This window comes from Ictalurus punctatus, chromosome 6, assembly GCF_001660625.3.
Source record: "Ictalurus punctatus breed USDA103 chromosome 6, Coco_2.0, whole genome shotgun sequence".
In the NCBI taxonomy this organism is placed as follows: domain Eukaryota; kingdom Metazoa; phylum Chordata; class Actinopteri; order Siluriformes; family Ictaluridae; genus Ictalurus; species Ictalurus punctatus.
In genome coordinates, this window is record NC_030421.2 from 1,740,368 (window position 1) to 1,754,359 (window position 13,992).

Here is a 13,992-nt window from a genome sequence, read left to right on the forward strand (position 1 = left end):
TTATATAGTTTGTTATATTAATGCTGATTAAAAAAAAAATCCCGACCACTTTTCTACTCTCATCTTTGACAGTAAGTGACAGTACTTCTAACACAATAATGTGTGTTCCGCATATGAGTGCAGTCTGAAAAAGACTCAGTGTGCTATTGTCACTGGCTGCTGCTTTAATAAACCTATTCCAAACTATGCTTTAAAATCTACATTGTGGCAGCTAGTGTGCGAATACTTACCTATAATACGAGACATCGAATGATACGGCTTTGCATTTTACTCAAGCAACCCTTGTCTGAATGCTGGAGTACAGTTTTTATGCTACGGATTAATTAATTGCCTATAACAAATCTCCTCGGGGTTTATTTAAATAATTAAACAAAATGGCATAGCAAAAGATTGAACATTTCACCCCTGAGGGCTGCGTGCAGTATAAAATGATGTACAGGTTAGTCTATAGTATTCTATTGTGGACTAATGTTGCAATCGCTATCATAAAACGACAGTAGCTTTTGTTGCTTTGATTTCCGTATATACTCAGAAAAGGCTCGGCGGAAAAAAAAAAAAAAAAAAAAAAAAAAAAAAGTAGGCGGTAATTGTCAGTGGAAAAATGGCGATCGACTATTAGTCGCCAAAGAAGCGCGTGCTATTGGAGGGACCTATGGGATTGATGAGGTTCGGGAACCAATGAGACAGCGCCAAATGAGTGACCGCTCTCCAGTTAAAGGGGGCGTAAGAAGAGGTAGTGCCAGTCCACTGAGAAAGACAGACCCTCCGAGATAAACACAGAAGAGCCAGAGAAATAAACATCCCGATCCGAGATGCTTCAAGAACGCGCCGCGCGTTTAAAGAAGACACAGTAAGATAATCAGTCGATTTTTTTTCCCCGACTCGTTTTAAACGGGAAGACGCTAAGGAATCTTTTTTTTCCCCTTCCCTTTCACTGGGATTTTAAGTTATAAGTTATACACAAGAAAAAAAATCTAGGCGATCTGAGTAAGAACGCTTGTTTTTTTTTCTTCCCCCGTGTGTGAGGATTAGTACATACAAGTTTTACCTCATGTCGTGTTTTCAAATCTGGAAGTTATTACTTCCATAGCTAACAGTCTTCTCTGTTTATTTATTCGGCGGTTATCTGGGCCGTTACAGGTAAACTGCTTTGAGCAAAATTTGTATTAAGTGAGAAATAATGTTACTGGACGCTGGTCACCAGTTCCCTGGCTTGGGAGTGGGGACATTTGCGAGGCATCACGCGGCAAGCGACATGCAGGACAGGGACTTGAGTTTAGCGCAGAACAGCTTCGTTGACTCTGCGCACATGGGCGCTTTTAAACTGAACCACGATCTCTCCCCCGGACAGAGCTCAGCGTTCACCTCACAAGCCCCTGCTTACCCCGCCGCGGCTCTGGGCGCGCACGCGGCTCATGTCACTTCGTATGCGAGCTCGCCGTTCAACTCGACTCGGGACTTCCTTTTCCGCAGCCGAGGTTTCGGAGAATCGCCCCCGGCGAGCGGCCAGCATGCCATCTTCGGCCCCACTGCGGGGTCCCTGCACCATTCCCACGCAGACAGCCAAGGCCACATTCTGTTCCCCGGGATCCACGACCAGCACGCCTCGCATGGATCCCCAAACGTGCTCAACGGGCAAATGCGACTTGGACTACCGGGCGAGGTATTCGGACGATCAGACCAGTACCACCAGGTCTCAAGCCCTCGGACCGACCCTTACTCAGCAGCCCAACTCCACAACCAATACGGCTCCATGAACATGAATATGGGGATGAACATGGCAGCGCATCACCACCATCCTGGTGCCTTCTTTCGCTACATGCGGCAACAGTGCATCAAGCAAGAGCTCATCTGCAAATGGATCGATCCGGAGCAGCTCAATAACCCTAAGAAAAGTTGCAATAAAACTTTTAGCACAATGCACGAGCTTGTCACCCATGTCTCAGTTGAGCACGTCGGAGGACCGGAGCAAAGCAACCATGTCTGCTTTTGGGAAGATTGTCCGCGGGAAAGCAAACCCTTCAAAGCTAAATACAAATTAGTGAATCACATCCGCGTGCACACAGGAGAGAAACCTTTCCCCTGCCCGTTCCCTGGCTGTGGCAAAGTATTCGCACGATCAGAGAATTTGAAGATTCACAAGAGGACGCACACAGGTAATTATGATCAGTGTGTTTACGCTTGACTTGTGTTTACGAGTTAGTCAGTTGATACGACGCAATGTTTACTCGTTACTGGAATTGTTCTGTGCCATTAATTTAACGCTCCAAATCCTTCTTAAACTGCATTTATTGATAATTAGCGGTTGCTTTATATGTATATATATATATATATATATATATATATATATATATATATATATATATATATATATATATATATATATATATATCGTCAGTGTTTAAATATTAACGCCATTGTTTATATATGGGATCAAAATTGATGTGTCGTTTTTAAAAAATAAATAAATAATAATAAAAAAAAAATGAAGAAGAATCGTGTGCAGTTGATACTGCGGCCACGCTGCTTACACTCCTGGAAGCAGTTACGGCTCGGTCTAAATAAACGCAATGAATTTTCAGCACTGTGATAAATTATGTAACAGACTGTCGAGGATTTTGTGATTTGCAAACTTTAACCGGGTCACTGGCGACGCTAGAGCTCCTGTCCTGTTACCGCATCGCGTGCACAGCGGCGCCGTAAATCTCTTCAGCCGCTTTAATGTCTCCGTGGGCCAATGCTCGTGCGCTAAGCTCGCTACGTCAGGAGTTTAAAATTCAGTTTCCTGAACCCACCAAGCTGTTCTTGTTTGTAAAAAAAAAAAAAGTCTGTCGAATAATGAACGAAATCGATGACAAATTGTACACCCGTCTTTTTTTTTTTTCCTATTTTACTTTTATCTGAATAAATAGGAATATCTGATTTGAAGGCCTGTTGTTTTCCTAAATAGCCTATGCAAGCTTCTATGATCTGGACAGGCCATAATGTAGATTTGACTTAATTTACTGTCAAACTAATTCACTATTCACTGCACGACTAAACCTTGACTTTATCAAGCTGTTGATTGAATTTTTTATTGTTTCTAAAAATCGCCTAAGCCGAATGTTTGTCAGCTTAACCACCGTCAATGGAATGACTTTGTAGCTAGTTTATGAAGTGAAAATAAGCAGCACTTAAATGCCGTCTATAGTTGGTGCTCACATTTTTAAACATTACAGCTGACAGTTTAAACTAACATCTTGAAACGTTTAGCATTCATCTGTGAGAACGCAGTCTGCTTGTGAGAAGAGTCGATTGCAAGTGGTAATGAAATACAGTTGATTGCATGCACTCGCATACATTACTTACTTGGTACATTGTAGCATTGCGGATGAAAAATGACTTTTCTCACTTTAGTTTTGGGCTGAATGTATTTCTTTTTTTTCCACGTCATTTACACCGCTGATAAGGGTGAGCATTTGATACAAAGCTTCTTTCTCCCCCCCTCACTATTCTTTCCTACAGGGGAGAAACCATTCCAGTGTGAGTTTGAAGGCTGCGACAGGCGCTTTGCAAACAGCAGTGACCGGAAGAAGCACATGCACGTGCACACGTCGGACAAACCGTATTTGTGCAAAATGTGCGACAAATCCTACACTCACCCCAGTTCTCTTCGAAAGCACATGAAGGTAATTCTTTGCAAAAAAAAAAAAAAAAAATTTAAAAATAATTATATATATACACTCAAGTAACCAAACAAAGTATGTAGAAGTTTCTGCGACTTGTTATTGTTGTTATTATTATTGATGTTACTGTTGTGCATGATGCAGACTAGCACACAGCTGATACCATACCATGCAGTCTTTGCTCTGGTTAATTAATTGCTCGAAATTTTTTGCCCCTTTTCAGGTTCACGAATCTTCCCCGCCAGGGTCCGACTCGTCTCCGGCAGCAAGTTCTGGATACGAGTCGTCCACACCCCCCGGGCTGGTGTCACCCTCCACCGAGACCCAGAGCAACACCAACCTGTCGCCCTCGTCCGGTGTACACAGCTCAAACGCACACAGCGGCCTGTCGTCCAACTTCAGTGAGTGGTATGTTTAGGACTGGATCAGTCCACAACGAAGTATTTCTCTCACACACACATACACCGCTCCAGTAAGACTTGGGGTCTAAATGAGACTTGTACGACGACTAGGCCTAAGCCTGTATCTTGCGCTATTCTCCCGGGAGTGATCCTCATCAACCGAAGAAACGTGCACAAAGAAGCACTCCTTCTTTTGTAAATACCCTTTTCCCAGTTGCTGTAATAGATTTTGTCAGGTTTTTTATTTTTTAATTTTTTTTTTTTTAATTATTATTATTTTTTTATTTTTTGGTGTATAGATGTCGCTTCAATGGTAGCTATTTCTCTAACCGGACTTTTAGTGCACATATTACGATAAAAGTTGTATATGGTCATAAATATTGTGCTCTCATTAAGGCAAACTGATTGTACCTAAAACATCTATTAACTGGTATGAGTGCCAAAGTCAACACTTAACGAAGACGGACAATATTTGCTTGTGAATGTATATTTTCGTTTGCTGGGCTTAACTTGTGATGTTTTTTGTGCTTTGCAAGTTCGAATTGTGAAATATATTTGGAAGATGTGAGGAAAATAAACGTCGTGCAGTTCAATTTTCTGTTCCCACACCCTTCCTTTTTGTAAATATCGACTGCCATATTTATCCATTTGTAATTAAATTATGGTATTTACTTGCAACAGATGAAACAATATTTATAAAGAATGTTTCTTTACTATAAATATGTACAATTATGAGCTGAACAGGGGCAGGTGTTTTGTTATGTGTTTTTGTTCAAAGTTCAAGAGGTGTTTTCTCCATTATTGTGATAAAAAAAAAAATTACTGCATACAAATATAATAAAATGTGGTTCACGTGTTAAACTGTATATATTTCCTCGTGCTTTATTTTCTCCACTGTAGTGCACCTGTACATTTTTGTTCGTCTGGTACGAAGTGGTAAGCTTTATTATGCTAGGACACAACTATTCCGGGGTTTTGTTTTCCTTTCTATTTTTTTTTTTTTTTAAATTAATGAGGTATCATTGAAATTTTCCCCTCTGTCTTACCCCGTCTCAGAATTGGTTGGGTTATTAAAATGAACTTCATACATCAAAACTTCAAAAAAAAAAAAAAATGCGTTGTTAATAAAACGTGTTCATACTTAACCACTGATGCTTAAAATCAGGATTGTGATTGCATGTGCATGTACCAACGACTTGCTTTTGGTTTATCTGGAAGACCTGTGTCCGGATTCTCCCGCTTTGCTTGCGTTTATGTGGTGTTAAGAAGCATATCCATGAACATGACAACACTGCAGGGCAATCAGGCGAATGATTATATAGTACTTGAAGGTGATATAAATATGCAATAGGTAGCAGTGTATTGCTAGAAAACGCTATTTATATTTGAACGGCTAAAACAACATAACATTTATATAGCTGCTATATTTATTAGCCTACATTAAAAAAAAGCAGTTGTTCAGTTGCTGAATACGGCTGTTTTTTTTTTTTTTTTTTTTTTTTTAAACATGATTCAGAACAACACAGCAGTAGCTGATGACTGGCAGATCAGTCGGCAAAACACTATTGACAAAAAATCTCTCAAACTCACCAACTGAACAGCTCCTTCTCTGTACATTTGGTGACAGAAAAAATAAAATCCACAGTGTATTGAGTCAAAAGCTGACTACATTCGAGGTAGACGAAACGAAACATTTGCGTGAGGTGTTTTTTTTTTTTGTTTTTTTTATATATATATATATATTTTAAAACCCAGCAGTGAAGACCCCTGCTATGAAAAATGGTAGGTTATTTCCAACCCCACGTCAGAACAGCCTAGTATACCAACTTAGTAACTGCTGTGGAGCGTTACCATTTTGACACGGTCTGGATATAGCCGAATATATATTTATATATTTATGTATGTCAAGCCTGCGGTGTTTCCCGAGATGTCAGCTGTGAAAATTATGACAACTGTCACCCAGTGCCTTTATGGAAACCTACGACAGTGTAAACGAGTGTGTTATCGGTATATATACTTAGATAGCATCAAATGATGGGTCTAGGCAGATGCCATATAAAGAAATGGCATGTCTGACATATCTGCTGTGTCAAGCTAAGCAGGAAGCTCTAGAGCTGTTGAGCAGGCCACTGTGCTAGAGCGACTGCTTGACTGTGCGCTTGTTACCTCCAGTCTCCATGACCGGACTGTGTGCTGACCTGTTGGAGTTGATCACCTGCACTAAGCGTGACCTCTAGGGAGCGTGAAAGGTCAATGTCACGCAGCGTTCAGCCGCCGTTTCTTCCTTTGCTCTATTATTGGTCCGTGTAGAAAGACATGGATAACGGAAACGCAACTCTTCACGAGACAAAATATGACTTGTGCTAACAGTTATAAGACTTCAGGAGCGACGGACTACTTGCTTAACGTTGTGCAGTGTAATATCATGCCAATCTGTAAACCCTGAGCTTGTCTCTCTACCTGAAGTAAAAACGAAAAATCACAAGTCCACGCGTTTTCTCGCGTTCAGTAGTGTAGATTTATTATTGCGAGATTGAATTCCCTTTACACTACCGCGCAGTGCGGATACTTGCAGACTTTGTAATGTCAAATTCGATTTATATGAATTATCTACGACCAGCTTTGTCTCAGTGTCTATCGGAGCAGACTTTACGTCCCACACGCTGCGCTCACTAGCAGGATGCGCGCACACGCCAGCGCTGCATCCGTGTGCGCGCACACACGCACACACGCGCACAAATACTAATATAGATTGTTGTTTTTTTTTTTTTTTTTTCCCACCCTCGTCGTTTAATTATTTATACCAATAGCTCCAAATGCTTTTTATGGAACGGGAAGAAGTCGCATGTACGTACCCAAGATAAGAAAAAACAAAAAAAGACATTATTATTATGTGTGTTTAATAACGTGTTCGAACCCGTGCGTTAACTTGGTTTATAAAAGATCTGGACCATCTGCGATCTGTCCCCACTCTCAATCATTAGAGTAATGGTTGGCTTAATTTTCCACCGATTGCATCCACACCTGCAAGAACATGGACGCGTGTGGCCGTGAGCACACATCCTCCCCCTACTTGTCTAAGACACAGTATGCGCACAGAAAACACTCAATCTGGGAACATTTTAATATTCATCATTAATTTACAATTTCTTTATCAGTTACTAATTATTTGATATTTTGTTGCTTTATATTTGGACATTTCCGTTTGTGTAGTAGATTATCGCTTCCAGTTAGGACCGGAACATAACACATGATTCAATTATAAGAAGTGTTCATCTTTTATTCATCCTATATTAGCCTGTTCCAAGTATAACGTGGTAGATAGTCCCTCATCGCAATCAATCATTTTTAGTTGATTTAAACGAAAAAATAAATAAATAAATTGCAGAATATTCAAAATTTCGCAGTGAATGCCTACATAAAGCGCAACTTCGGCACTGTGCATGATAGCCTACCGAACAGGATGTTCCGGCCACGCCCAACCTGAAGATCTTTTAATGCTCTAATATATAAATCATAAGCCTGATAGCATTGAATGGAAAGAAGCGCGTATTACAAAACCGTCAGTCCTAAATCAGCAACATTATACAGTACACACACACACACACACACACACACACACACACACACACACACACACACACACACAATTCGTGGTTGGAAGCCTCTTTGGATGTAATTAATTTTGTTAATTAATGCATTCATTTTGTATTTATTTAATTATTTTTCAAATTTTGACAAACAAACAACAAGACAGTAAATGATGTGATGTGATTGTTCGATAGTGACCGGACATACTTATATAAAACTGTAATTTCATAACACACACACACACACACACACACACACACACACACACACACACACACACACACACGTTTGCGCGCGACCACTGACTAGCGCTCACGTACACACACACACACACACATACACACACTAGCGCTCACACACACTCTCTCTCTCTCGCTCTCTCTCACACACACACACACACACACACACACACACACGCGCGCTTTGTTAAGACTTAGATTTGACTTTTCTTTCTTTTCTTTTTTTTCTTTTCTTTTTTTTTTTTTTTTTTTTTACAGTTTGATTACATAAATAAATAAATAAATAAATAAATAAATAAATAACCAGGTGGAAAATTGACTTCCTAGCTGTTGTGATCGGTGACCTCCGGTGACCCTCATTTCAACCCGCACACAGCTGTATTAAATAATACGTCACAACGTTAGTCCAGCTGTGCTCTAGGTACCTCGGATTGCGCGCAGGATTGTGGCATGTATTTGTCACGGTTTTGTCCCGTTTAAGACAAACGTTCAAACACACAGAGTGGACTTCCTAATGCTCTCTATAACGCATAAGTGGCATCTAGGACAGTGTCGTAAGTACATTTTATGTGAATTAAAAGCTGTAAATAAATGAGCCAATAGAAACTACCACATTATGTGTTGAACGACATCAATATGCTACAATACTATGCATGGCGCCACTTTATTGTGTTTATTGTGAAGCTCCATTTCGGTGGCGTCTCATTGCCGTTCGAATGTATAGCAAATAAGAGAACAAACAAACAAACAAAAACAAAACGGTGCACACTCTCACTATGTTATGAGGTGTCAGAGTACACCTTTTTTTTTGTTGTTGTTTTTGAATGTATATATTTCCAATAGCTTGATAACACGCATTCGGTGATGAATCCTCTTTCTCGAACGACATAAATGTTCATGTTTGATTGATCACATGCACTAAGTGTTTATCTCCATGAGGTAAATATACTCTGAAATATATCCGTGCTATGCCTATGGGATATCGCAATATTATCAATGCAGCTTTCAAAAGAGTAACCTCGCAGGGAACACGTTTTGACATCTAACGTTCTCTTCACACCTATGTGAGGAAGATAAACCAACCCAATACAGATTGCTTGATGGTCGTATCATATCAAAAGGGATATCTGCGTGAAGACTAGTGAAGGGGGACTCGGCTATTAATTTATGGAGAGTACAGTGATTTTAATAATTTTGTTTATTTTTTTTAATGTGTTAATAATAAGTGAAGTAGTGCTTGTATTAATTGACACCTGTATTATGAGTGAATTCCATGTAGTCACAGTAAATTCACACTAACGTGAGAAAAACCTTATTTGACAGAGCGAGAGTGAGGAAAGTGTACATACTATTATGTAGATAGTTTAAAACGGCTACTTGTGTCATTTGTGTTAGCACTTCATGTGTCCTTCGTCTATCAGTAGTAATGGGGGGGGGGGGGGGGGGGGTCTCTCCAGCAGTCACACCAGTCAGTTTCATCATAAACTCATTATCAGTTACCTAACAAAGGATAAATACATTATGTAGTTTACTTATTTCAATTTAGGATATTTAATAATTATAATTTTCCTGTTATTATTTTGTTTTTTATTATAGCCAATCCCTGAGTGTGAATGACCTGCTTGTTATTATTTCTGTTCTTAATACTTGAAAATAAAAATGTCTATTCTATTCTATTCTATTCTATTCTATTCTATTCTATTCTATTCTGTTCTCTTTCTATATTGTATTTTGTTCTATTCTATTCTATTCTTATCACTATCACATAACCTTTAAGAATGAAATGCTTATTGAATGATCTGAATTACTTTTGTTTGGAAAAAGTATTGTAGTATTGCATTGGGTTCTTATTGTATAATGCAATATTTTCTAATCCCTCTCTCTCTCTCTCTCTCTCTCTCTCTCTCTCTCTCTCTCTCTATATATATATATATATATATATATATATATATATATATATATATATATACACACACACACACACACACACACACATATATATTTGACCCCTTTGCCTTTTGTGTCAACACTCATTAAATATAATTATGAATATATAGGCAAATTATTTATTCTGATTTTTTTTTTATTACTGAAAATATTAATTACCTGTCTGATTGAAAGCAATTAACTTTCTCAAGCATTATTGTTATTTAGGTTTCTTTGATAAACTTTGACTTTTAGTGCTTTTTTTTTTTTGGTCTTTCCTCATTTCTAGACTTCTGCACCATGTCTTGACATTACTAATCGCATTTGGACAAATAACAATTAGTAATTTGATAAAGGTTTTAGATTATTTGCCTTCCTGGCTCAGCTAGTGAGTTACTTTACATAGCATTAATGAATGCAGAATAGTTTCTTCATTGGACACTTTGTCTTATGATTTCACAAAAAAAGTGATTTTGTAGAAGACTGTTAGAACTATCTTAGATCATTGAGACACTTGTAATGTGCAGAAGTCACTCATTCAAAACAGCATCTTGAACAGGTAGGTTTTTCAGTGTACCAGTGAAAGTTATTATCCTTATTTATTATTTTTTTCTGAATTAGTCTTACCTCAAGCCACACCTCTCTCTCTCTCTCTCTCTCTCTCTCTCTCTCTCTCTCTCTCTCTCTCTCTCTCTCTCTCTCTCTCTCTCTGTGTTGTGTTTCTGTAGTGTGGAAGACTATGTACAGTTGGGTTTCCCGTGGCACAGAGCTGGCATTCATGATGTGTGGTGTAGGTGCACATTGCCTTTCTCCCAAAGCTCAGTGTGCTTTCTGTGAGCGAGCTTGAATAGCCACATGTCTGGCCTAGAGAGACAAAGAAAAAAAGACTAATTCCTGAAGGAAATGTGCACTGGCAACTTCCATAAATAATAATAATAATAATAATAATAATAATAATAATAATAATAATAATAAAAACTTAATTTTCTATAGCGCCTTTAATAGTTTTAGAGCAAAAGAAGAGAAGGCCCTGTCACCTACAGAGCATAAATAAGAAGTGGGAACAGTTAACAAACCAGAATCAGAGGAGCGAAGGTCACATTTTTGAATGTAAGGTTAAATTAAAAGTCCGGACAAGTACACAGGGGCCAAACTATGCAAAGCCTTATAAGTAAGCATAAGAATTTAAAAATCTACACGAAACTTGACAGGAAGCCGGTGCAGGGACTCCAAAATAGGAGTGATGTGATCACCTGTCCTGGTCCTGGTCAAGATTCTAGCGGCAGAGTTTTGTACTTACACCAAATCTATTTTAAAGTGGATTTGGTGACCCCAAAAAGTAAAGCATTACAATAATCAATTCAGGAGAATACAAAAGTATTGATCAATTTTTCAGCCACCGAGAAAGATAATGGCGCTGATATGAGGATCAAATGTTAAATTTGCCTTAAAGATCACTCCTAAATGCTTCAGTTTAGTTTGAAATTCAAGAGCAGACCCATTTATATTTAAGGATAATGGACCTGCTTTACGGAGCTGGTGGGGTGAACAAATGAGCATGACCTCAGTTTTGTCACTATGAAGACAAAGAAAATATAGAGACATCTATTTCTTTATCTGAGTAATACACTGTGCAAGAAAGGCAACAGCCACACAATCACCAGGTTTTGAAAGGATGCAAATCTGGGTGTCATCTGCAAAAAAAATTATAATTAAGCCCAAGAGATCTTAAGAGCTGACCAAGGGGAAACATGTAAATGCTAAAAAGTAAAGGGCCCAAAATCGATCCCTGAGGAACACCACATTTAAACATGCCATAGACTGGACCTACATCCAGACAAGGAAACAAACTGGCATAAACATGACTGTGCCATATCTTCCAGTGTGAAACACTCTCTTTTTCACATTTTAAAAGCAAGATTTGTCACTGTGCATCACAAATTATGATGAAAACCATGTTATTTCTTTCTTATTAGTCAGAATTCTTGACAAGTTGATTTACTATAAAAAAAAACCTACCAATAGCATTCCAAATTAGCGCAACGTCAATAATTTACTTCAGCATAGTCATCTGTTCCTCTTATCAATCAATACACTTTATTAGCACACTAAACTTTTTCAAATGGATCACTTTGAAATTTTGCTCGACATGTCATTTAGCTAAAATATAATTCCGTGAAAATTCTCTCCATATTGCAGTGTTTATAGTTCTAAGCAGGTTCTTACACACCAAGTCCTAGATATGGGAAGCGTTTAATCATTTCTATTATGGTGGAAAATCTCAAGGTGTCGGTCAGCCATGTAAGGGTGCATTATAAGACTTTGCCCCACTTTTTTTAAAAGTAGGCCACAACAGATTAAGGAAATTTTCAATTTCCCTACACTTATAAACCTCGAGCCACACCTCCACTACCTCATCTCTTTGATCCCTAAACACTGCAGCCCTCTGCCTCAGGGAAACATGTGGCCTAAGGATGCTCTTGCAATTCTGTTTACAGGGTCCTAATGACAGAAAGGAATGAGTGCTCTTCTGTTCTTGGCCATTTTTGGTTAATTAATCTGCCATTAAATTTGCCCTGGGTTATATCATCAGCACTTTCTTTCTTCAAGCAGCCATTTCCATTCTTAATTTGCTCGTTATTGGATTTAAGAGGGCCATTTGGCTACTCTCATAAACCTGGTTTTCTAAAGCAAATGGGACTCGGTTATCTAAAAGAATTACAGGTTTAATATTAGTATTAGAAAGTGTTATTTGTGAAAGCTATATATATGTACACTAGTTTATGACTTGTGGACTTTTGGACAAACTAAGTAACTAACAAAAAAAACATGAATGTTGAACGAATATTTTTAAGACTAGTCTTTCTTAACTGACTTTAAGGGCTTTATTGATATCATTGCCTCTTCATAGAACCACCAAAATTGCTGTTGAACCCAGAATGTTATCGAAAGGAAACTTTTTTTTGATAACCTAAGCTATACAAAATCCCGTTTTAATATGCATATCAGATTCTCCCATGTGGTTCATCTTTGTTTTAGCTATATTTATAAGTACAAAAAGAGCGGTAATTCAGCAAGATTTACATGAGTTCAGAGAAAAGAGTTTTGATAGCTGCCTTCGTGATAAGAAGGAAAGTCTCCACCTCCTCCCTGGCCTCTCACATTCAAGCCTCTTTCCAGCTGTGTGTTGTTTACTTTTTTCTCTTGACCACCTTTGACAAAATCTCAAAAGCAAATGGAAGAATCCTGGTGGATTAAAAGTTCCTTTACACTAAGGATTTGGTTTGATATCCCTGTGAATATCTAATGTCTTGCAACTTTGTGACTTTGCCTACATCAAGAGTTTACAAGTGACAATCCACGGTATATATAAACAGCCAGAGATGGCTGAAGATGAACATCAAAACAGTAGCAGTCTGTGCAAAATGGATTCCTTGTTCAAAAAATTTGCAGAACTGGTCCTAATTTCTTATTTTTGCTCTCTGGTCTTCTCAAGAGGAGGCCCAATGCCTGCAGAGCTCTCAGAATACAACAAAAACATCTTCGTCTCATATAAATATTAGTCCAATTCGATACTTTTTCTTTCAAAACAACGCTGAAGGGACTAGGAAGAAGTGATGTATCAGCGATGCTGATCACTACATATCACATAGTATGGTGTGCTGTAGAATTTCATTTCTGCAAAATTCCTCAATGTATGTTACACCACATGGGGTGCATTTTAGATCAATCATCAATGCTATCAGTGCAAAGCGATTGGTTTGAAGAGAAGTTCATTGCTGCTAGGGTTAGTGGGCTGGAAGGAGCTAATTTGATTGACTTTGAATGCCTAATGTCTATGCTGGAAGCCCGGATTCCCTTGACACTCTATGCACTCATGGTCAGTGAGCTCATCAGTGGCTAGTCAAGTAGCACCTGACACATGTCAATTTGGAGAACAACAGCACACGCAACTTTGAGCTAATACCCAGAGTGATTGTGATTAGAACGAATGGGACATATTGTATTTGATGACAGTTTTGCAATGTGCGATGATTCCCTCATGACCTCAGCTCAAACGAGATGCCGCTATTGGGACGTGTTATTTGCAAGACAAAGTGAAAATGATGCTAAATGCTAAACAGCTGAGTTTGGTGAAAATCGCTTAACACCTCAAATCCACCAGGATTC

The 13,992-nt window shown here is 38.6% G+C and overlaps 1 protein-coding gene across 1 annotated transcript; it reads left to right on the forward strand.

The window, feature by feature from the left end:
- Positions 1-677: 677 nt before the first annotated feature.
- Positions 678-4,932, forward strand: zic2a (zic family member 2 (odd-paired homolog, Drosophila), a). The gene is made up of 3 exons (XM_017469222.3): positions 678-2,156; positions 3,505-3,668; positions 3,889-4,932. The coding sequence occupies exons 1-3, from the start codon at positions 1,181-1,183 to the stop codon at positions 4,081-4,083; spliced, it is 1,335 nt and encodes a 444-aa protein (XP_017324711.1). The 5' UTR covers positions 678-1,180; the 3' UTR covers positions 4,084-4,932.
- Positions 4,933-13,992: the final 9,060 nt, after the last annotated feature.